Below are 25171 nucleotides of genomic sequence, written 5' to 3'. Positions count from 1 at the left end.
AAAATTTCCCCCTCTGCTTGCTTCAAAGGTAACCTCACTATCTCACTCTACAACAATGGTACTGTCCTGATCCAAGGCACAGACAACTGCCTCTCGCTCTTTGACTGCCTCTTCCCCTCCTTACTCCCCTCCTCTGCAACCGGATTCCGCCATCACTCTCCTTCCAGCTCCACCCATTACTCCCTTTCTCCTCCGCAGACCCCACCTCACTCCAATTGGCGGCTCCCTCGAGGAGCACAGGTCGGCCCCCTTCCCTCCACCCCCCTTGTGACCTCCCCTCCTATTCCTCCCCCCTCACAGTATATCCCTTCACACATCATTTCAACCTTACCACAAGCCAATACGCTCCTCGTCCCATCTGCACCATCCCGTTTCTCCAATCTCTTCTCCTCCCCCATATTCCTTCCCATTACCCCCCTTTTTAGCCCACCTCTCCTCCGTCCCTCTCCCCAAGTGTACTTTCCTTATGCTCCCCTCACCCCTTCCATCCCTCCCCCTTACCCCCTCCTCCCCTCGTTATTCACCCCATCCTCTCCTCAATCCCACCGCATCTCTCTCCTCCCCCCTACTCCGCCAGGAATGCTGCACTACTCCCCTTCCCCGCCCGGTAACCCCCTCCACTTCCCTCCCTCGGGCCCAGCAGAACCACTTCCTCTCTTCAACTCCCCTTTCTCCCAACACCCCTCACCTTTCCTGATGCCCGTTCCCTCGCAGCCACCTCTCCTAGCTGACAGGTCCTCCACAACCACCTCACCTCTTTTCCTCCCAAACCTCCTACAATCTCATGACGCCACAGAGGCCTCCCCTCTCATTCTACCCAACTGCCGAGTTCCACACACCTCTCCCCCTAAATTTGTCCTTAATTCCTCTCCCTCTTGCAACACCAACATTGACAACTCTCCCTTAACCTCCGTTTCACTAACTCCCGCTCTGACCCACTACCCTTCCCCACTTATGAACCCCACACCCAAAATTACCTCCTTTCCTGCCACCTCTCCCTGCCTGCCACCACCCACTCCACCCCCCCTTGTTTCAATAGAGCCACCCAACCTTCCCCAACCCAACCTTCTGTGCTCTGCCCCATTCTCACTGGAAAACACACTAGGCTCTCTTATCACCTCCATCTCCCAGCTTACAGCTGCCATTTCACTTTTAAGCTCTAAGATTGTCACCCCTTCTTGCACCGCTACTCCTTCCCAACTTCCCACGAGATGCACCTCGCCCCCTCACCCTAGTACAGCCAAGCTTAACCTATCATCGGGAAACTCTGTTAACTCACTCAAGCCCTTGAGCGCCACCCCTCCTCAACTGACATACCCTAGCAACCCCACTATCTACGCCATTCCGATCATCACCTCTGTCAGAACAAAGCATCCACCTAAACCCCCCCGAGCACCCCCTCATAAGTACAATATCCCGATCACCCTTCAGAGCCCTAGTGCCCCCGTCACCAAAACAGTCTTGACAGAGCTGCGCTGCATGCTTCACAACTGCAGATCTGCAGTAAAACACAAACTTGAAATCTCCGATACCATCACCCTTCATAATATTGACATGCTCTTCCTCACAGAGACCTGGTTCAAAGATACATCTCACTCTATATTTGATCTCCTATTACCCACAGGCTACTCTTTACTTAGGAATGACAGAACTGGCAACACGGGGGGAGGTGTTGCAGTCATCTTTAGAAACACCCTCCATCTCAAGGCCTCTCCTAACAGCTCCTCCAAAACTTTTGAATGCCTTTCTCTTGAGCTTCAATTGCAACACCGTTCACCCCTCAGATTCCATGTCATTTACCGCCCGCCTCGTAGTGGCCCTTCGTTTATGGATGAACTCACCGACTTTATCAGCGACCAATACTCGCGAAGTGACAATCAGACCTTCGTGGGTGACTTCAATCTCCACTGGGGAGTACCGCAAGACTCCTCTGCGAACTCACTGGCCACTTTCCTATCTACTAACGATCTTATCCAACACTGCACGGAATCAACCCATTCTAAGGGCGCAATCCTGGACCTTGTTATATCTAAAGCAGGCATGCTTTCTACCACTACCCCAATTCATGTAGATTGGTCTGACCACCTCCTCATCCCATTCTCTCTTCAACTTTCACACTCTATAACTCTTGGCCAACCCAAGAGGGCCATCTCATGGTTCCGGGATGCAAAAAATATTGATGTCGGTCCCCTCTGTGAATCAGCCTTGCTATCCCTTCCAAGGCTCGACCCGAACCTAGATGTTGATGAACTCACCTCCCAAAGCCTCACAGTTCTTGCAGCTGAAATTAATAAAGTCGCTCCACTCAAAAGCAAAAGGTTAAGGCCCACTCCCTCAGCACCTTGGTTCAACAAATCCCTTTATGAGGAAAGGAAGCAGCTAAGATCCCTGGAGAAACAATGGAGGCAAGTGCCCTCCTCCGACAATCTGGCCAAGCTTCGCTCAGCAAGATCCAAGTACCACAAGCACATCTTCCTTGGGAAAGCGACACACTTCAAAACCCTCCTTGATTCCGCCAAAAATGGACCCAAAAAACTATTTGATCTCATCAAAATGCCTAACGGCTCTCCCCCAACCTCCAAGGTGGATGATTCTACAAAGAGAGCTGCAGATTTTGCTATTTTCTTTGATGAAAAAGTGAAATCACTTGTGGATCAGGTCGCTCATCCTACCCCTCCAGAGGAGCGCAAATCCTTAGCCATTTGGCAGAGCTTTGACCCTATATCTGAAGATGCCCTTCTCAAGTGCATACGAGAAACGAAGCCATCCAACCATTCTCTTGACCCTATCCCCAGTGCCATTGCCATTGACTTCTATACCCATTCCCTCTCCTATTGGACCACTCTGATCAACCTCTCCCTCTGGCAAGGCTCCCTTCCTGCCTCCTTCAAAACTGGGCAGGTCACCCCTCTTCTGAAAAAACCCACTGCAGATGCGAATGACCTCAACAACTTCCGCCCCATCACTAACCTTCCCTTTCTGGCGAAGATCACAGAAAGATGTGTAGCAAAACAACTCTCCTGTCATATCAAGGACAATGACCTTCTAGACCACTGTCAGTCCGGCTTCATCCAAAACTGCAGCACTGAAACAGCCCTACTGCAAGTGGTTGATGACGCGTTGAGGATACTCGATTCAGGGGGGTCCTGTCTGCTAATTCTCCTTGACCTTTCCCCAGCCTTTGACACTGTCAATCACAATACCCTCCTCAATATTCTTCAACAGAGAATGGGCATGGAGGGCACTGTGCTTAAATGGTTTGCATCCTTCCTTTCTGGCAGATCCCAAATGATCAAAATAGCGAACAGTCTTTCACCTCCTGTGGCGGTAGGTCAAGGTGTTCCCCAAGGCTCGATACTTGCTCCCACACTGTTCAATCTCTATTTAGAACCACTGGGAAATCTCCTAAGTAAATCCGGGATTCACTATCATCTTTATGCTGACGACACTCAACTCTACCTCAAGATTGCCTCTACTCACGATCTTTCCATCCTAAGCTCCACTCTCGACTCCATTCAAAACTGGATGTCAACTCATCAACTGATTCTGAATCCCTCCAAAACTGAATTCCTCCTCTTCTCCTCCTCACTCTCTCCTCCCCCGGTTCAATCATGGATGGATCAGATGAATCTACTAAACAATAAACCCATCATTGTCGACAGCGCCAAATCCCTTGGTGTCATACTAGACAAAAAACTTAATCTAATTCCCCACATCAATTCCATTGCGAAATCAGCTCGATACCAACTGCGCCTTCTTTGGGGAATCCGTCGCTTCTTCGCGGAGCGGGACCTTACAACCCTGGTGCAAGCACTGGTCCTCTCCAGACTCGACTACTGCAATTCTCTTCTTACTGGCCTCCCCAAATCCCACGTGTCCCCACTTAAGTCTGTTTTCCACTCAGCAACTCGTTTCATTTATGGGGCCAAAAGAAGCGATCACATCACACCGATGTTATCTACCCTCCGCTGGCTTCCCTTGGAGGCTAGAGCTATCTACAAGACCGCTTGTATCACCCACAAAGCCCTGCACTCCTCTTCTCCTCTCTACCTGGCGAATAAACTGAAACTCTCTGGAGGTTCTAGACCTTCACGCAATGCGGAGAATCTACTGCTTGAACCTCCCACTTTCAAGAAGGAAAGAACGATGGCCCAATCATTTTCAGGCAACGCAGTGAGAATCTGGAACTCATTGCCGCCTCAGCTCCGGACCACAGCCTCCTCCCAGGCCTTTAAAAGGGACCTCAAAGCTCTCCTCCTCCAGAGACACCTCCAAAAGTAACTCTCTTCTGTCTGTAGGAAGATCTCCCACTACTGATAATTTCTACTTCTCATGTCCATGGAAGTGCCTTCCCAGTGTGTTCTTGCGGTCAGAGTGTTTGCCTTTTATTGCAGTATTATCCATGTACTTGTGTTTGGTACCCTCTTGCAACTTGCACTCACCACTTTGCCCCTGTAACACACGGTTTGCTTCCTCTCACAGGTTTTTTACCTTTGATACTTGCACAAGTGCCACTTTTGCCTACGTAATCGTTTGTTCTTGTGCTTGAGTGTGTAACATATACTGCAGTATCATACCACAAATTATACTCTATTTTCTCTTGTAGCCTGCACACTTGTCACTTTTCCCTCCTGAGCACTTTTTACTACCTCATGTATTTTTGGTAGCCCACATTTTTACTACCTCATGTATTTTGTTTGCTCACAAGTGTCACAATTACCTTGTCTACCTCATGTATTTTTGGTTTCTCACAATTTTTACTACCTCATGTATTCTTGGTTGCTCACAATTATCACTTTACCGTATGTAACATAACGAATGCCTCTGCAATCTGTTGCTCGTGTAACGTTCTCAGTTTGTATCTTTTCTGTTCCTATTGTGAAGCGCTCTGACACCTTCGGGTAAAGTCCGCGCTATATAAAATTGCATAAATAAATAAAATAAAATAAATAATGGCGGCAGCCAAGTGTCAAGGTGAGGGCCCCCGTCCTGGCAGACTCTTTTGTCTTCGCACAAGTGAACCACGCCCAGGCGGTATGCTATGTATTTATACTCTTACGCTGGAGTTGCGTACATTGGACTAGCCCACTCTGCTTCTGCGTCAAGGGGGGGACAACACAGCTACATGCCCGAGATCTTCCCAGTGTCTGAGGGAATATGGTTGCGTCCATTGTGCAGTACTACACGTATCAATACTATATCTCCACATGGAGAGGTTTGTGGTTTGTATAGTGAGTTCTCTGCCGCACATCACCGGTACACTTGGGATTGTGTAAATTATTGTTGATGGGTGATTTGCCTCCTTCACACATAGGGGCCCATTAGGATGTCTGGCGGATTGCCCCCGCCAGGCCAGCGGTGGTAACTGCTGGCCTGGTGGGGGCAATCTGCCTGCCATCCTAATGGGCCCCATAGTTGGTTGACACATCTCCGAACATTCAGCTATTGTTCGGTTGAGGGGATATGGTATTTTTGGAAGGTCCATTGTCCTGTTTTGCGCTGTCTCTGTGGTAATGGGAAGGAGTGGTCCGGGGGAGGTTCTGGTGGTGGTGGAGCTGCATTATTAGTACCTCTATCATGTGTTGGTCTTTAGATGTGGGTGTGAGTTGGGTCTAATTCACGCAGTAGATAGTCGACCTTCTTACACCAGTTAAAGGTTGATGGTAATTTGTTACTGGTAAGTGGGGCTATCGCCTGTTTTTAGGCAGCATTGCAGATTTGTCTGGTTGTTGAAAATATGGGGAAGTGGTGTTTTCGTGTTTTATTTGCACGGGAATGCCTAGTTTGTATAGTATTAGCGTTAATTGTGGCTCTGGTTTGTGGCGATTTTGTTGGCGGAAGGTGTTGATGGAACAGTGGTGATATTTGCAGTTTTTACCAGGTTGAGAATGGGATGATAATTAAAAAAGACAGAAAAAAAGACATGCTTAATGAACATTATAATTAGAAATCAGCCTTTAAAAAACCTTTTAAATTCACTGAAAAAAACATAGGTTTAACAGACATTATAGTTAGGAATTAGCATTTAAAAAACCTTAAAAATTCTTAGGAAAAAAAACTACCTGGTTTTATATGAGTCAAATTTTTTAAATTAATTGAATGGTAATTAATTATGGTAACTCTGTAATTATTTTTAGGTGTGTTTTGTGGAATGTATAGGTGTAAGTGGTGGGAAGTAATTTCTTTTTATTGATGATTTAATAATTAGTTGTTAATTAATTTTAAATAATTTAGTAATTAAATATGATCATTTGAAAATAGGTTTAGATGTGTCTTGTGGTGTTTATAGGGGTAAATGGTGAGAAAGTTAGGAGGTAATTTATTTTTAATTGATAAATTGATAATTAGTCAATTAATGTAAATTAATTAGTTAGAAATTAAATATGGTAATTATGTAATTAGTTTTAGGTGTGTGTTGTGGCTATTAGAGGGTTAATGCATGCGTATTTAATGTGTGTTTATTTTATTTTAATAATATATTTTAATTGATTATTAATCATGTTAATTATGGAAATACATTTAAATAAAACGTTTTATGTGTTTTTTATTTGTGTGGTGTTCTGGGAAGGAAACAAAATAAATACATTTATGTTTTAAACAATTCTGTTAATATTTGCTCCTTTAAAATAATTATTGTTTTTAAATGTTTTCATTAATTATTTTATGTAATATTTAGCGTTTTGTTTTATGTAATTTATATTATATGTGTTTATTTTATATGTTTAATATATTTAAATGTATATATTTTAAATATTGTTTACTTTTTATGATTTTTAACTTAATTTATATTGTTTAAATGTTATTAAGAATTTGAATTTCTCTGCAAACCAGTACTTTCCTACTGTTGCCCTCTTTGGAGTGGGTATAGTAATTTTCCCCCTCCGCTATCCAGCACTTTCCCTACTTTTGCACTCACTAGAGTGGAAATAGTAATTTTCCCCCCTCCGCTATCCAGCACTTTCCCTACTGTTTCACTCACTGGAGTAGGAATAGTCATTTTTCCCCCTCCACTATCCAGCACTGTCCCTACTGTTGCACTCAATGGAGTGGGAATAGTCATTTTTACCCCTCTGCTACCCAGCACTTTCCCTACTGTTGCACTCACTGGAATGGGAATAGTATTTTTTTTCTCTCCGCTATCCAACACTTTCCCTACTTTGCACTCACAGGAGTGGGAAAAGTAATTTTTACTCCTCCGCTATCCAGCACTTTCCCTACTGTTAAATTCATTGGTGTGGGAATAGTAATTTTTAACCCTCCGCTATCCATTACTTACCCTACTGTAGTACTCACTGGAGCGGACATTTTTTAATAAATATAGAATATTTTTTATTTCAAAATATTGATATATATATATATTTGATTTGTATATAATTTTTAAGTTTACAAATTAAATAAAGAAAATATTTAAATATATATGTTTAAAATGTTGTTTCTTTATTTTCTATTTGTTTAATTAATATTTAGTTAAAATGTTTAATAATTGTAATTTAGTTTGTTAAAAATAACAATATTATTTAATATATTTAATAATGTGTATTTTATTTTATATATATTTTTAATTCGATATTTTTTACATCTATATTTTTTACTTCAATATTTTTTAAAAGATATTTTTGTACTTACCTGTTTAAGTATAACGGAGTTGATATTTCTGCATTCTATATTTATTCTTTGATATTTGGAACATTGATGTTTGTTACATCGATATTCTATCAGTGATCCATTCTTTCAATATTCAATAAAAGAAAAAAATGGATACAAGTACATTTTAGTATCAAAACTATTTTAGTACACCTTAAAAAGCAGTGTTTGTACATGTTTGTACTACATATTTTACCTTGTGTGTTTTCTTTTTGAACACGTATAATGTCTATTGCTAAGTAATCCTGTTTTTTCCTCAAACAAGCGTAAATAAATGAGGAAATGTATCCCATTAATTCCTAAACGCAAACGAAAGCACATTGACATCCCCACCTAGCACCAAAAACTGAGCTGAAAAACACAAACATGAAGACAAGAATACATCCAGTTTTTGTGAATTGTTTTCGTGTAGGCCAAGAAAATATTAGCAATAGTAAGATTGTTTAAGAAAATGGCATTGACTTTTTGATAGTTTACAACAGTGTGGCTCTGCAACAGGTACCAGCATGGAAGTAAATAAACTCTGACAGCAAAGGGCACTCATGAGACTGCCCAGAACTCTCAGCAATGTGACCTGGACTATCAGGGACAATTACAAATTGAATGTTAATGTTCTGCTATTGCTATTCCATATTCCCTAGACAAACATGAAGATGGAATAAAGTACAGACAAGGGGCACATTGACAAAAAAGAAAACCAACATTCAATGGAAACTTTCTACTTACATTAACAAAAATGAGAAATAAAAATTAACAACCCAGGAATAGGTCATCGGAGAAAAAAAAGAAGACACAAATATATTTGAAAATGAAAATATCAAGAACTGGTTCACATAGAAGAGAATAAACATCCAATGGAGCAAAATAAATAATACAATTAAAAGATAGAACATGCTGAGACTATAACACGTTCAAATGAACTTTTAGCAAAAAAATAGCCCACAACCAATACTTAAAGGGCATAAGTGGATACACCAGTTAGCATGTACCAACCAGAACTGTAATATTAAAAAAGTTACTATCCTGTTTAAAAACTCAGCCCATGCAAAAATAATTAAAGTAATTTCAGACCCTAAAGGAAGATGGGTTATTGCAACAGTGAGGATATATAGCTAGACCTACTCTATGATAAGCTATGGCCCGAATGTAGACGACCCATCACCACTGCATGGCCTACTCCATCAAATATTGAATGATGATTATCCCATCATAATGGCAGGGGATTTTAACGCTCCTTTGGATCCTGTATTTGATAAATCAACCACTAGGCCAACAGTTAATGCTCCTAAAATGCGAGCTTCTATACAGAACATCATGAAGAAATTAGGGCAAATAGACCCCTGGAGCATTAGAGCTGGGAGAAAGAAAGAATTTACTCATCATAATAAAAAATACGGTCATGCTTCCCGTATAGATTACTATCTTATTGACTCAAGATTAGGCAATAAGGTCAAAACACATATCAAACCATTCAGCAGTCAGTTTAGAGATAGCTATTGAACAAAAGGGACCTGAAATTAGATGGACAATGGATAGGTCTTTACTGGGAGAACTGGAAATACAGGAAAAACTGAAACAAGACACGTTAGACTATTTTGTATTTTGAACTATATCCGGGATCCATTTCATTACGGGTCATTTGGGATGCATACAAAGCCTATATTAGAGGGAAAATAATTAGTTATACTACACATAGGTAGAAAGAAAATTACAAAAAAATAGAAATAATAGAGAAGAGAATAATCTCCAGGCAAAAAGATCTCATTGCAGCGCATGACTCAGTGGCAGCGAATGAGCTCCAATGACAACTTGACAAGGGGAAGAAAGAACTTGAGGAGCACCTGGAAAGCATAGTTAACAAAAACGAGTTTGCTAGTACGTTGGCGCACTATGAGTACGGCGAGGGATGTAGGAGGTTACTGGCATGGAAAAGTAGGAGTGACCCAGCTAGGAATTCAATAAAAGAGACAACTTTGGAGGGGTAAGGTGTAAGCTGTATAGATGATAATAATATTGGGGTCGCTTTTACCAATTTTTTCCAAAATGTATATAAGGAAGAGATCCTAGTGCCTAACAAAGAGTTAAATACTTGGCTTTTGGGCGACCCTCTCCCAAAATTGACATCAGATAAGAAATCTCTACTTATTAACCCTATCACATCTGAAAAAGTATCCTTAGCAATAAAAAACCTGAAGAATGGGAAAGCACCTGGACCTGATGGGATTCCTAGTGAACTATATAAGGTCTAGCGGAGGAAATTACTCATTCATTAACCTCATTCTTTATGCAACTCTATTTACATAAACAAAGAACGCATACCGGAATCTTGGAATGCGGCTACAATAAACCTTACATTAAAACCCCATAAAGTCCTAAAAACTGTCTTATTGCCCAATATCTTTACTCAACAATGACTATAAAATATTTATCAGTTTATTGGCAAAAATTTGGATAAAATATTGGAAGACCTAATAGGAACATCACAAAAAGGGTTTATGAAAAATACACAGCTGATTGATCTCACATACAATCTGGTATGCGCTATAGATCTGGCCACAGATAAAAATCTCCCCTTAGCTATCCTGACTGTCGACGCTGCCAAGGCATTTGACAGGGTCAGCTGGCCCTTTCTTCACGCTGTCTTATTACATAATGGGTTGGGGAGCAACTTCGATAATGCTATAAAACACATTTATACATGCCCCTTTGCAAGAATTTTAATCAATGGCTCTCTTACTCAACAATTGAAAATAGTCAGAGGTACACGACAAGGTTGTTACCTATCCCCCTGTTGTTTGACCTATATATAGAGCCCTTCGCAAGGAGGATTAGGAAGGAACAGTTGATTCAGCGTCTTCACCATCAAGGTTGGGTTAAAAAAGAGGCTCTCTACGCTGACGATTTAATAATATATATGCAAAATCCCACAGAATCTTATCCAATTATAATGGGCCTATTAACAGATTTTGGCAAGATTCTACTTTGAGGAAAAACGTGAAAAAAAGAGATAAGATATCTAGGGGTCCAGGTAGTCAAATCCCTGGAAGAAAAGGCACAGATACATTTTTTCAAGCTTATGAAAGAAACTAAAAAGTTGTTGCAAACCTGGTCTACCCTGCCATTATCATTGGCAGGGTGAACCTGATAAAAATTATAATCTTGCTAAAGTTTACATTTATATTTAACACTTTACCATTATATTTTGAGTTAAAATGGTTCAAGAAATTACAAGGTGATCTGACAAGCTACACATGGGCTAATAAAAACCCAAGAATTTCCTGGAAAAACACTGTAAATAAAAGATAGACAGGGGGCTTGTTCTACCTGACTTTCTGCTATACTGCTGGGCTCTCCAGTTAAAAAATATTAGGTCACTCTTAACTGAAGGCGTTCAGTCATTTCAACCTTGTTTAGGAGCTTAAGTTAGTGATCTAGCAGAACAAGGCAACTATTTCTTGTTTAAATACAGGCACCCCACATTTTTAAAATAAATGCGCTTGAATGTTCTGAACGCGGCATGTAGACTCTGGATTCAAGTTAGGAGTATCTTGAAATTATCTTACTATAGCCAAATAGCTCCTATCTGGAAATCCCCTGGGACCCCTCTATGTTTACAGGACTCCTTACCTACCCCACTAATGAATGACGGAAAGGGAAAATGGGGTCCACTAATGGATGAACAGAGGCAAATCTCGTGGGACTACTTATCAGAAAAGACTAACAATTTATTGTCAAGATTTAAATACTTGCAACTAACAAGTTTGGCCCAAAGCCAATCATCAGTGGGAGCTCAAATGAGTGGGAAACAGTTTTACATGACAATCCTGCACAGAAAAAGCAAATGCTAAGTGGTACTGGATGCTAGTCCAATATGATGCTACTGGGGCACTTCCAGACGTCAATTTAACAACCCTGTGGCAAGTATCTATGAACAAACTTTGCTCGTTTGTTAAATATGCACCCTTAAGGAAAAACCATTTATTCACTCTGCACAGGGTCTATTGGTCTCCAAAGAAGCTGTCCAGAATAGGAGGAGAAATAAGATGCTGTCCGAAATGTGGGCTGCCAAAAGCAGATGATATGCATATGTTCTGGCAATGCCCTGGCGTGGACGCTTACTGGGTAAGATATTGACAAAAAATATTGAAAACGATAATTCTGGGGATTGTAGATAAATATATTTCAAGTGGGAAGGACAAGAAAGCACTTGAAAAGCTGTTAATAATTCTGATTGTCACTGCTCATAGGGAAATTTGTTTTAATTGGATTTCTAGAAGCACACTGTCTTGCGCAGCTTGGTTAAAGACTGCTACATGATATGGTAAATTACACTGCATCAATGCTCCTGTGAAGAGGGTCAGTATATGGGAACCACTTGCTAGTCAGACTTTAAATTCAAATAGTCAATAGAGGATTTAAACGGTCCAAGGATTAAGACATTCTAATCCAATGGGAGGTATGAGGGGAAACCCTCATTACCTCAAAATAAAGGTTTATAGTTGTTGTATCAGTGCAAGGGAACATCCAGCAGGTATCACGTGTTTACTATGTTCTCTAAACCTAACATGCACTGTAACAAATACCTTTGGATTGTCGCATATGAGGACCAAAATATATATTTTTTAAATAGCCTACAAACTCCCCCAAAAAAACTTAAAAAATTAAATAATATATTCTTGCAAATGTTAAATAGTAATGAAGAATAATATTTATCAATGGGTTGTAGGAATGTATTGGACTGGCACATAACTCGAAACATAAAGTATTAAATTGACCTATCTATCATAAGTCATACACTTTTGATTGGCACAAAGACAGCCCTGTTCAATCAACAGAATTATGACACTAAAGTTATGGGGGTATCAGAGAATGGCTAAAGATGCATGCAGCATCCAAGCTACAGCATCTAGACTATAACATAAAGCAGCCATGTGAAGCGTGACAGAAATTTCCCAGGAAAATACTAAGGACCTTATTATGAGTTTAGGGGCTTGGCAGCGGGCCACCACACTAGCGCCGTGCCACCACACCATCAAACCTTTTCAATCGCTGTCCGCCAGATTACAAGTAGTAATCCTGGCAGTCGGGCTTTCTTTGGCATTCCCATGGCGGTGCCTTTCAAAGGCTCGTATGTGAGCCTCAGAAATGCACCGCAATGGGAGCGCCAAAAAATGTTCCTGCACGGCACAGACTGTGAAGTAAATGCGGTTCAGAAATGGGGAGCATACAGACAGGGGGCACACCATGTGCCCCTCTGTAATACACCACCAGCCCCATAGGCAACATGGGGCCCTGCGGGGCCCCTTTAGTTTCCTCCCCGCTACACTTTTCATGGTGGACTCACTGCCATTAAACTGTGGCAGTGAGGAAACTCATAATATGCTTGGAAGTGCTGCAGCGGTACCGCCAGCATATTGTGGCCTCACACGGTTGTAACACTGCTGAGGGATCACAGATTCCCAGCGGTTGCAGCAGTCCCTTGGTGGTCCTCTGCCCACACTGCCACAGTAGCTAAGGAGGTTCATAGGACCACCGTAGTCAATAATAGCCCCCTAAGTGATTCCATACCCTCATGAATGCACTGTTCTCAGTGGATATATTGGATTTCTTGCTTTTTTCCAGAAGCCAAATGGTCCCCTACAATGGCCACACTAAGGCTTCCGTATTCATCAAAGTAGGTAAGTATCTGTGAAACTCCAGACTATCAGGCTTTTCTGATAAGCTTCTATTGCTCTTGTTTCTATAAGATATTTGATTATTTGCCATGGCTGGACTAGAGAGCTCAAAAGCAGCCCATAAACCAGTCCTGCATCCTTCCTCGTCTCATTCTTTCTCACTTTTTAAAAAATCCATCTATCATTTCTTCATCTATCATTCGTTCATCTCCTTTCTGCATCTCTGATCTCTCACTCTCATCCATCCTTCCTTCCTATCTTTCTCCGTATCTCTGTGCCTGCTGCAATTATTCTCAGGAAATAGGGGAAAGTGTCAGAGACACCAGGAACGACCCCGGGCTATTATCACACCCTCCAATACCTCCAGCTCAAAAGGGAAATGCCAGATAGAATAATATGCCAATCTAGCTCTGTACTTCACACCACTTGGTATGCAAGAACATGAATGTCACACATTAACTGTACTGAATTGCTTTTCCATATCCACAACCCTCAGAATACAAACAAATACAATCAGGATATTGAATTGCCTTCCTATATCCACAAACCCTCGAAATACAAACAAATACACCCAGGATCTAAAACAATATCCTTGTATTCATCAAGATGGTTCTGAAACTCCCCCAACTTAGAACAGCTCAAAAGACATAGGTCTTTACAAAACACTATACCTCCACACAATTCTTGACCATATGTTTGCCTTTGAACCCATAAATCGTTCTGCTGACATTTGGATATGATTTTATGAGCAAATTACACATATTTATATATACCAGCAAAACCACTACCCAATTGTACATAAAGTGTGGGTTGGTGCATGAACTTTTTGCAGAGCCAGGAAGTGAACTTTGTGCAGAGCCAGGAAGTGAACTTTGTGCAGAGCCAGGAAGTGAAATGTGGAGATAGCCACAGTCTATACATTTAACAGTCTTCTCAGTCTTTACATTTAGCAATTAAGTGGAGATTTCTTTACTCCAAATAAGAAAAGTATTTATATAAAGTGTTTGGGAGATGAGAGCCTAATTATAAAAGTTGATTTAAATATGCGGACTTATCAATTGTATATGGAAACTGGAAAGAGCTTTGAAAAACAATGTTAACCAAGTTGTGATTTTGAACAAAAATTCAAGGTAATTCCAGTAACAAAAACGATTTGGATGTCCACTTACTCCCAGAATTCCATGACTGGAGAAGTAGCGTTTGCCAAAGAGGACTGACTGCAATTGCTCATGTTCAACTTTTGAAATTCCACACAATTATCTGTGAAGGAAGAAACAAAAGTAAAGACAAATATAAGTAAAAATTATTTTCACTATTTATCATTAATATGACCAGAGCAGTAAGGCATACACAAAGGGTGCAGTTCCAATATGGGTCCTGATTCGTAACAAGCTGAAACTTTGACAGTCAAAATAAATACCAGGAGTTGAAAAGTGTTGTCAGCCAATTGCGTGCTCAGGACGGACGTCACGCTGTGCGTGTGCATAGGATGGCCCAGGCCGTCCGAACGCTGCTGATTCCCCAGCTCGGTCCGAAATCGGCGCCCACGCTGGAGAATTAATTAGTGGGCGGAGTTCGGACGGCCCCTGGCCGTCCTGTACACACACCCAGTGTGAGGTAGGACGGCCGGGAGCCGTCCTGAGCAGGCAAGGGGTTACGCCCCCTAAGTCAATCACCACACCGCTGCAAAATTCACGCTGCAGGGAAGGGGTTAAAGGAAGGTTGGTTTTAAATATAGCCACAATAGGAATTGCACAACTTATCACATTACCCTCTAGATGGTGCCTTGTACTAAAGAGGAATTCTCAAGAGAGCTTTTTCAATATTTGGAGAGTTTGTGTGGTTGTGTGGTGCAGCTGAATGTGAGAAAGCAGGAATGGGTGGATGGGTAGTGAGAGGATGGACGGAGTAGTTGATTGCAGGGCTTCGAGTGGTCGGGTCCATGCCTGGTAGTAATTAAAAATGGAAAATGATACTGGTCCCAGTTGGGCCCCATATTCATGTCTTTTTACTTTCCAGGAAAAAAACAATGATAGATTTCTGAACAATTAATAGAAAAAAGTCCTACCTGTGTATATTTCAAATGCTTTACTTAATCTTGTATTTAGTAAGAATGTTTGCATCTTCCAAAAGGTTGTTCTTTTGTAGTTTTTTTTTCTGCGCAGCATATTACTCTTGCATTGTGCATATTTTTAACTGAGTCCCCTCAAGGAGTTTATAAAGTGCCACAAATGAGATCTTTGGAGCTGAGTCTGAAGGAAGTGTAAGTTTCTCATAGTGCCTGTAAGTTCAGTGGGTCACATTATGGATGCAATAACTGAAAGCCCAGATGCACCAAAATACTGGTCGAGTGTCCTGCTGGGAAACACTGAATTTTGATTTTAAGTTTAAACCATGCTCTTAATTACATGGGCCACAATTCTTTGAAAGAATTACTAGTTAAACTTCTCAAGCCTCATCCTATTGGATACCCCCACTTGTCCATCTCATTTAAAGGGATGGATGTTTAGAGAAATCAGTGTGTGTCAGTGCTTAACTTGAGCCAGTGGTTACAGCTGTGGCCCACCAGCACTAATTTTTGAGGACTGCAACTTATTTTCCCTCATCAAACTTTTACCTAGAGAAATAGAGACAAAAACACAAACAAAAGAAAGAAAGAGGAAGAGAAAAACTGAAAAACACAGACAAACAGAAAGACAGCAGGAAGGAAAAAGAACCTGCAAGAGTGATATAAAGGAACTGGGAGTGTCTTGTAGTAGATTTAAGAGGCATGAGGGGAACACAAGACTATGAAGTCTTAGGGCCCAATTACGAGTTTGGCGGTCCTAACTCACGGGGAATGTGCGGTGGCAGTCGGGGACCCCCACACCAGTGGTACCACCGCCATATTACAACTACAGCAGTGGGACCGCCTTAGGACCACTGTAACCGACATGGATTGGAGATCCCTGGCACTGGTGTGGTGGTCCAAGGCTGCAATATGCTTTGTGGTGCCTTTGCGGTACCAGCAAGCATATTACGAAATGGCTCTCAGCCACCTTTTCATAGTGGTGAGACCACCATTAAAAGGGTGGCAGAGAGTCAACAAAGAGGGCCCTTCAGGGCCCCCTGTTACTTCAATACTTTTGGGGGGCATGTGACCCTTGTTTCAGCACGGCATGGACTTTACAGACTATTATAACACACAATAAAATGGAGGCGTGTCCTCTGTTTTCATTTGAAGTAGCCTAGCAGTGAAATGTGATGCTGCACTTTATGCACAGACTCAACAAAGTTGTACAACTATGTTAAGTCTTGCTAGTTTGTGCAAATATTTTAAGAGTTAGTCTGTCTGCACTCAATCCTGCAGCTCCCTTTCAGGAGAAAGATAAGATTGTTTAAATGTAATACAAACACAAGCATTACAACCATGACTATGGAGGACACCTCAAATTTCAACTAGGACTGCACAGAACCAATGTCATTAATGCAAACAGACTACCTCTAAATGCGAGAAAGAACAACTAAAAACATTTTAAAATGCTCTTGATATAATCCACAATTTTGTAACAACAATACAACATTTACATTTAAAGCCAACATACATGATTCTTATTCCACATTTTTAAGAAAAGGCAATTTCACCTACTAACAATAAAGTATACTACAGTTTACCTTTATGGACAATAGAAAAGGTACCACAGTTTGAAGGATGTTAAGTGCCCAACAATTCTAACATGGACCCGCAACCTCTCCTCATAACCTTACCATTGTTAATAATGCACACCAACTCATGTTCACCAATTCCAATAAAACTCAATTCCCAAATGGCACCAAGGTTCACCAATGCCAAGAAAAACTCCCCTTCCCTACTTTCTAATCAGAGATCCTGGCTCAATTTTAGAAGATGATGCTCAGCAGATATGAAAGAAAGACATCTCAAACCCTTTTTCATCACTCTTCCCCACCAAAACATTGTCCTCCAGGAGGCTTGAAACATTCAAATGTTTGTTGTAAAGAACAGCTAGAATCTGAATACCAATACAAGAAAGAGGGCTGGGGCACTTCAATAGGCCCCTCTTTTTGGTCTGCCATCATAGACACTCACAGAAATGATTACTTACACCTCACAAGAGCCAAGGTACCTGCTATTAAAAACCCTGACATAAAATTGAGCATACACATATGAAGCAGTGAGGAGTCTGAACATACTTTTGGTGCAATGTGGGGGTGGGTGTGAGCAGAAAGTGAGTAGTCAATAGTTATTTGTGCTTTGACTAAGGTTTTATTTTATGTAACATGACTATCTCCAGTTCAGGTGATGCATAGGAAGGAAAGCTATGGGATCCCAGAACATAGATGTTCCTGACAGCCATGCATATACAGTTTCTCCAGTAGGATATGCTAATGATCAGTCATAACATCTTCTACAGCAACACTAATACCTTATACTTTGTATTCACTGCCTGAACCCCAGTCCACATTCACAACAGAGTCAACAGTTGTCCAGCCACAGATATAGATAGATAGGAAAATCATCCACCTCTTAGCTTGCCACGCTCACCACCAAGGAAAAATGTGTATGAAATGGTAAACAGTACTGGACGAGATTGCAGGTCGCGCTAGAGAACGAGGTTGGACAGAAAGTGGCAGTGGAAATGGGGAACAGACAATGAAACTAATCACTGACTAACAGCTTAGAGTAGATAAAAGGGAAGTTGTGTACAAGATTTGTGGTTGTACAGTGAGGCACTGACCAACAATTTGGGTCAAGGAGAGAAAACAGTCACTGTGTACAGTAGTAACTTTCCTGCAAGATAGTACAATTACAAGAAAGAGATTGGGTTGGCTAGTAACTGGAGTACAGTATACTACTAACTTACAAGCTTCCTAGACCGAGCAGAGAAAAATGAGTTTTCATTGCACCACTAACAGGAAGGTGGATGTGCTGGAGTCTCCAGCAGTTACAGTAGAAGAGCTGTAAGGATTGCATGCAGCAGAAGGGCTGCTACAGTGTTGTCTTTAGCCAGAACAGGAACTCATAGCGCAATTATGTTGGGTTGACATCATATTCCCCTGTCGGAATGCATACCCAAAGATCATGTGATTTTGGAATCTTCCATCTGCAAGAGGGTGCACATTCATCCCTTGTACTGTTTATAATTTATTAAAATTGCAATTTTGTTGATAATGCATATTTTCCTCACGATATGTGACACTGGTCATGCTGCTGCTGGAGCATATTTCATTACATGCTCTTACTTCTTGAGTTTACTTTGAAATGGCACAGGGTGTTTTCATTAGTAGGAGAGGTGATTTGTTCTGGGTCAGTAGGGCAGAAATATTATAACATGATACAAATGCTCCCTTGGCAATGTTTGCATACTTCACTATCCAAGCTGTGAATCTAAAGTGTTGACCCAAAATCCAGTCAGGATATTCTCATGTAATTCTTTATTTATTGCATGACCTCTGTTACGCATATGAAGCTGCCTCTATTTAGACCTCAAAAGAACAGGCATGAAGACAGAGCTTCTCTTCACAAGTGCCACTACAGCAACCTCTCAACCATTTTATCTTGCCTATGTGCAATCCTAGTTTCTCTTTGAGAAGAAGAATAAGTATTGATGGGATCTTTTACAAATGTATTGGGATAGGGCACAAAGCTAGTGGTCACTAATCCAAGATTTAGGGCCTTATTACAAGTTTGGTGGTCTTCCAATGAGACAGCCATCAAGGCGGTCCCAGGAATACCACCATCCAGTTGTGAGCCCACCCACCAGATTAGAGCTTGAATCCAGGGTGGGCGGAGTGGCAGCAGTGTCAAAATGGTGGTCTGTTAGGCACATAGGAGAGCCTAGCAAGCAGACTGCCACCATGACAGTGCCTACTGCACATTCCTGCACAGTGTGGCATACACCATGTTGTACATGCTGCACTTTGCAGGAGCAAGGGTGAAATTCTAGGGGAGGCACAACATGTGGCCCCTGCACATATCTCCAGGCCCAGGTTTGGCCAGAGGCCCTTTTACCTGTATGCCCACCATCCTTTTCATGATGAGGCCCTGCCTTGAAAAGGGCAGGGGATATACAGGTCGTAATATGCTCGGCGTTGCTGGCATTGGCACCACCGGTTTATTCAGGCCATTTGCATACCGCTGCTGCAGCGGGGTCCTTGATCCCGGTGAAGGTGGCGTCTATACAGTGGTCGTATGCCACACTCAAAATATGGTGAGCGGACCCACCATGGTGGTCTGACTGCCACCGTGAGTACGGTGATCCTAGTACTGTTTGATGGTGCAGTGGCAGGACCACCCTGCCGCTGCTCCACCAAACACGCGTGAGAACCACCCACTATATAATGACTTTTTGGGGGGACAATTCCTTTGACATTCCCACAGCAGTGCCTATAAAATAGGCACCATAATGGGAATGTCAAAAACATTCCCAGCACGGCATGGACTGAAAGGTCCATGCCATTCTTGAACGGCTGTGCATGCACACAGGACTTGAGGCATAAGGGAGCCAGGGCCCCCTTTGTTTCCTCTCTGATGGGGTTTTCATGGAGGAGGAACTGCCATGAAAACCTGGCGGAGATTAAACTTGTAATATGCTTGGTGAGACCATGGCAGTCCCTCAGAGCATATTGATGCACCTGGACCACCACGCCACCGCCAGGGAACTGGTGATGTTGGCAGTCCCAGCATGGCATGGCCAATACTGTCATAATGTGGCGTCTGTAAGACCACCACCGCCAGCTCACCATATATTTAGGCCCTTAGAGTCCTATATTTATAGTTGGGTATGATTAGGTTATTTTTCAAAATGTGGTGACTATCCTGTTCATTGTATCACAGGTGCTGTGGATTCTATTATATTTGTAATGCAGAGTGCTGGACATCCACTATGCTTGTGACAGAGTATCCCTTCCACAAACTCAAAATAAGGCCATTAATGAGGTATTTCGCTGCTACGGTGTGATGCTCTGACAATTGTAAAATTTGAAATCAGTGAAATGGTTTAAGTGGTGTTACTTAAAAGCAATCAGCCAATATATAATTTGTATATATGTTTGCACATTAAATCAAAAATTCCTTATTGTAAGTCGGTCTGTCCTTTGATGTGCTTTGCTTTGCTTTGATTTTATGGAAATTCTCTCATAAATGAAGAGACCACATTATTTGACATGGATTAGGTCTCAAGAGGTTAAAAGTCCTACATGGTATTTATGGTGTTTGAACACACTATTAAAAAGATTGTGATACAAGAATATTGCTGCAAGAATGTTGTGTTGTCTAAAATGTTATATCATTATAAAATATATAATTCACTAAAATATTGTATATTCTGTCATTTTTTACAATATTTGTTAAATAGATGCCATAGTTGTTACATTAGGTTAAGTAGTTAGGTTAAAAATAGTTTGATGTTATGTATATTCATTGTAAAATAAAGCTATTACAATATTTAAAAATCTATGTATTTCTTTCATTTTTAAATAAAAATAAATGTTAAACAACACTTTTAGTAACCTTATGTTGGGTATATGGGTAAAAGGGTGGGCAGGTTTTCCAAAGACTATTTGTGCAATTTTTTTAAAATTTAATTTATATTTATTTCTAGTAATCTCAAAATGTTGAAACGTATCATTTTAACTGTATATGTAAACCTAACATGTTTGCTGTACTTATGATGTTTACATTTTAAAAATGTAGTTCTTTTAAATTATAAATGTATTTAAAAAACATTCATATTTACATTTCTATGTTAAATTAATATTATGTATATTGTGTGTTTATGATAAATCAAAGGGAAATATTTAAAAAATGCATTAATGCAATATTTTAATATTTATTACCATTTCATTTTAAAATAAACATTATTTTTAACTTTTTTAATAAACGTATTCATGTCTCTGATAAATAATAAGTGTGTATTTATTACATCATTTAGTAATTATATTTCATTTTATTTGTTTTAATTTTTATTTTTGCATGAAGTGATTCATAAAATTTTCAATAGTGGGATGTTAGGTTTATAGGGGAATATGGTGAGGGGAGTGTTGAAGTATTTGTTATTAGAGTTAAAATGTATTTAATATTTTACTTCTTAAGTATTGGACTTTTATTCTTTTCAAAAGAATTTACATTTCAAAATTAATAATGTCATTTATTTATTGTTAAACATATAAATATAAGTTTACATAAAGTATAACTTTTTTTAAATTTACATTAATTTTCACTTTTCATTTAAGTAGCTTAAATATATTTTACTTTTGTATATATGTAAATATAATGTGAATGTTGTGTAAATCTTTAATTAAATTCTATAAAGTTTTATTATGTATTTCAATTTATATAACTATTATAAATTAAGTGTATATCATACTTATATTGTTGGTAAAGGTGTTGTAGATAATTATATATTAATAATTATTTAAATAATTATGTTTTACTTCTTATATATAAATGTAATTGCATGATTGTTAAATGTCTTTTATTTGTTTTTGAATGTTCATATTTTCTGTTATTTTGCTTTATAGATTATTTATTTTGGGAGTATTTACATCAATGATTCTATGTATTGTAAAGTTATATTTATGTTATGTTTATTGCTATTAATAATTTTGAAAAATGATGTAGTGTCTTTTAGAAATATTACATGTTACCCTTGTAGTGTTCATCAGATTCCCAAAATTGTATAGGTTGGGAGTAATAGTAAATTTAGCCCCATTAGTCCCCAACGCCTTCCCAAAATGATTTAGATTGGAAATAAATGAGTTAGATTTACTACTCCCACATCATCACCTTCTTCAAAGGGTTGTCATTGGTGTTGAATGTTAAATGTAACCGCTTTAGTGTCCAAAACCTTACTCAAAATGGTTAAGATTGGAGTGAGAATAGTACATTTACCTCTTTAGTATCCAACACCTTCCCCAAAACAATTTAGATTGGGAAGAGAATTGTAAATGTTGCCCTTTTAGTGTCTAATACCTTTCACAAAATGATTTTCTTCAGAGTGGTAATAGTAAATGTCACCCTTCTAGTGTGAAACATCTTTCCCAAAATAGTTTGTAGTTTGTACTTTTGTATAGTGTGCAGTTTAATACAATATTTTCAATGCATGTCTAGGGTTTTATGTATTTTATTATTTATGTATTTTATTCTTTTTATTTCATGTGCATTTTTAAACACAAAGTTATACATAGTTTGTTTGCAAAGAAAAAAATGTTTTCACTCTTTACAGTGATACACAATTTGTATGTCCTTATTTGCTGTTGCATGAGATATATTGCATCTTAACATAGTTTTAACATATGCATTTTTTAAATATGTATACAAAAATTTAAAATAATTATTTTTTCCTACATATATTTTTTATACATATTTGTATTTTTGAATTTGTATAACTCATTTTGTAGGATATATTAATTAGTACTATTTAATACAAAATATGTGTAACATCTTGGCGCCAAGTGCCACCACCTGTGAGTCAATTAGTAGCAGTCGATAGATCTGTAGCATCTGGTGGATTCTCTCCTTCTTTGTTCGCTTCTGAGGCACGTGTCTGGAGACCGAGCCATATATTAAAGGTGGGGGGGTAAGCTGCCCTCACATCATGCCCTGCGGCACATATTGTTACATTATTCTCCACTCCTTTTGGGGTTGAGTAGGGTAGGACCCAGGGTACTTTAAGTTGGGGAGTCCAGTCTGTCGGGATTGTTTAAAATATTGGCATATCTTTTGAGATGCAGTTGCCGGTTAAAGGCGAGGTACTGAGGCTGAAAATCATGTATAGTCTGAATCAAAGTTTATGTCACCAACAGGTAGTGAGAAATGTGCTACTTGGAATGTTTGAGGGCTGAATTGTCCACTAACAATCAGCAGAGTAATGGCATACTTAGATAGGCACAAAATATACCTACCAATGCTGCAATAGGCAATATTCTCCCCAACAACCATTCAAATACTGGCTAAGAAATGGGTATCACATATGTACTTCTCATAATCCAATTCATACTTGAGGGGGGTGTGCATTTTGATAAAGGGGCATGGTGATTAGTGCCTGTGTCACCGCTAGACAGGTAGAGAAGGGTGATATGCTGAGCGATGGAGAATTGCAGACTCTAATGTGGGGAGGTTACTTTAACGCAACACTAGATCCAGTAGTTGACATGTCCAGCAGAACTGACACACATAAACTACAGTTTAAAATAGTTCTTGAAAAAATCATAGACATTGGAGCTGACAGAAGTATGGTGATTGCATAACTCCATGGGTTTGGAGTTCTCCTTTTATTCCTTCCCACATAAATCTGTGTCTCGTATAGACAACTGGCTCCTAACTTCCGGGTAGAAGACATAACATATTAGTCCTCAGTTATTTTGTATCACTCCCCAGTGTTTCAGTTAATTGATATACCACAGCTCAAACTACAAATTACACAGTGGAGATTTCCTTCAAAGGTTCTTCTGGATAAGATATTTAGAAAGACGATCTGCACAGCCATAGTTGAATATTTTCAACTTAAGGAAGCCTCAGAGGTTTGCTGTAGCAATGCTTTAGGATGCCTTTAAGGTATATATAGGGGTCATAACAGTAACATTGAAGCATCTTGTATGACTTATGTAAAAAGCTCTTGGGCCTGGTGGAGGAAGCTATGTGACTGGAACACAAGGCAACCTTGATTCTCTAAGCTTAGGTTCTAAAATAAACTACCCCTTGCTGCAAAAATTCTGTGAATTAACCAAAACAGAGGTGGTGTATATGGGTAAATATACTGATAACTACCAGAACGGTGTGGGGAAGAAGACAGGCAGGCCAGATGACTACTAAGATATGATCACTAACAAAACCATATGCTGCAGCTTACTACAGAACAAGGTAGAAAGGTTTCAGCTAGGGATGACAGGGTGGAATAACTTGTTATTTATTATAAATGGCTATATTTATCACACCTCACCGGACAGACCTAAAGAATTGACAGCTACTTAAATAAACATGCCCTGGTATGGTTAGAAAACTGTTTTGCAGTATTTCTAAATAAATCTATGCCATTGGATGAGATCACTGCAGCAATTGAAACATTAACTGCCAAAGTCACCTTGTTCTGATGCCTTATCAGCCAAATTCTATCCGACTTTGAAACATATTTTAGCACCTGATCTACTTAAAGTGTATGAAGGGGCCCTAGCAAATGAAATCCTGCAATCCTGAATGCAAAAGGACACCATAAGAGATCTCCCTAAGCCCTCAAAGACACCCCTATATTTGCACATCCTATCACCTTCTGTTAATACTGAACAACAATAATAAGATTCTGGCTTAAGTGTTGATAACTAGGCTGTCTCTGTTGATGGAAATTATGGTCTCACACATAGAATCAGGTTTGTGCTGCACAGGTCCATTGAAATTAACTTGTGCGCGTCTCCATTATGCATCAGTTAGACCCCAAAATAGAGGCATCTTCTACCGTGTTAAATGTGCAAAAAGCAAGTGATCCCCTAGAATGGATCTTCTTAACGGCCACACTGGAAGGTTATGGTATCACAAACTCCATTCTTAAGCTCCGGATATTGCTATACAAGCAATCAGTTGTGAGAGTTTGTGCAAATGGGCTAACGATTCGGGCCTTTGATGTAGCCAAGGGTACAAGGCAGGGTTTCATGCTATCTCCATTGTTTTTTATAATGTCTCTGAACCCTCTGTCTACATTGTCTATGAAGCCTGCAACTTTGAGACCCAAGGACGTTTGAGGCCCACTCAGATCATACTTATGCTAGACATCTACAGGAATATCACATACACAAAGGTCTGGTATTCCGTAATCCGTATGGGGTAGATACTTCTTTCCATGTACACTGATTATATTTTA

General features: G+C 40.0%; 1 protein-coding gene across 1 annotated transcript in view; it reads right to left on the bottom strand.

The window, feature by feature from the left end:
• The window catches only part of SLC6A11 (solute carrier family 6 member 11), a 726232-nt gene that overhangs the window by 565332 nt on the left and 135729 nt on the right, over positions 1-25171 (bottom strand). Inside the window, exon 5 of the mRNA XM_086938949.1 lies at positions 14489-14579. Within this exon, the coding sequence (XP_086795075.1) occupies positions 14489-14579 (91 nt within the window). The remainder of the gene's footprint in view (positions 1-14488; positions 14580-25171) is intronic.

Source organism: Lissotriton vulgaris, chromosome 9 (assembly GCF_964263255.1).
Source record: "Lissotriton vulgaris chromosome 9, aLisVul1.2, whole genome shotgun sequence".
NCBI classification, from domain to species: Eukaryota; Metazoa; Chordata; class Amphibia; order Caudata; family Salamandridae; genus Lissotriton; species Lissotriton vulgaris.
Note: the sequence above shows the minus strand (reverse complement) of the source record. Positions and strands in the feature narration are given on the sequence as shown.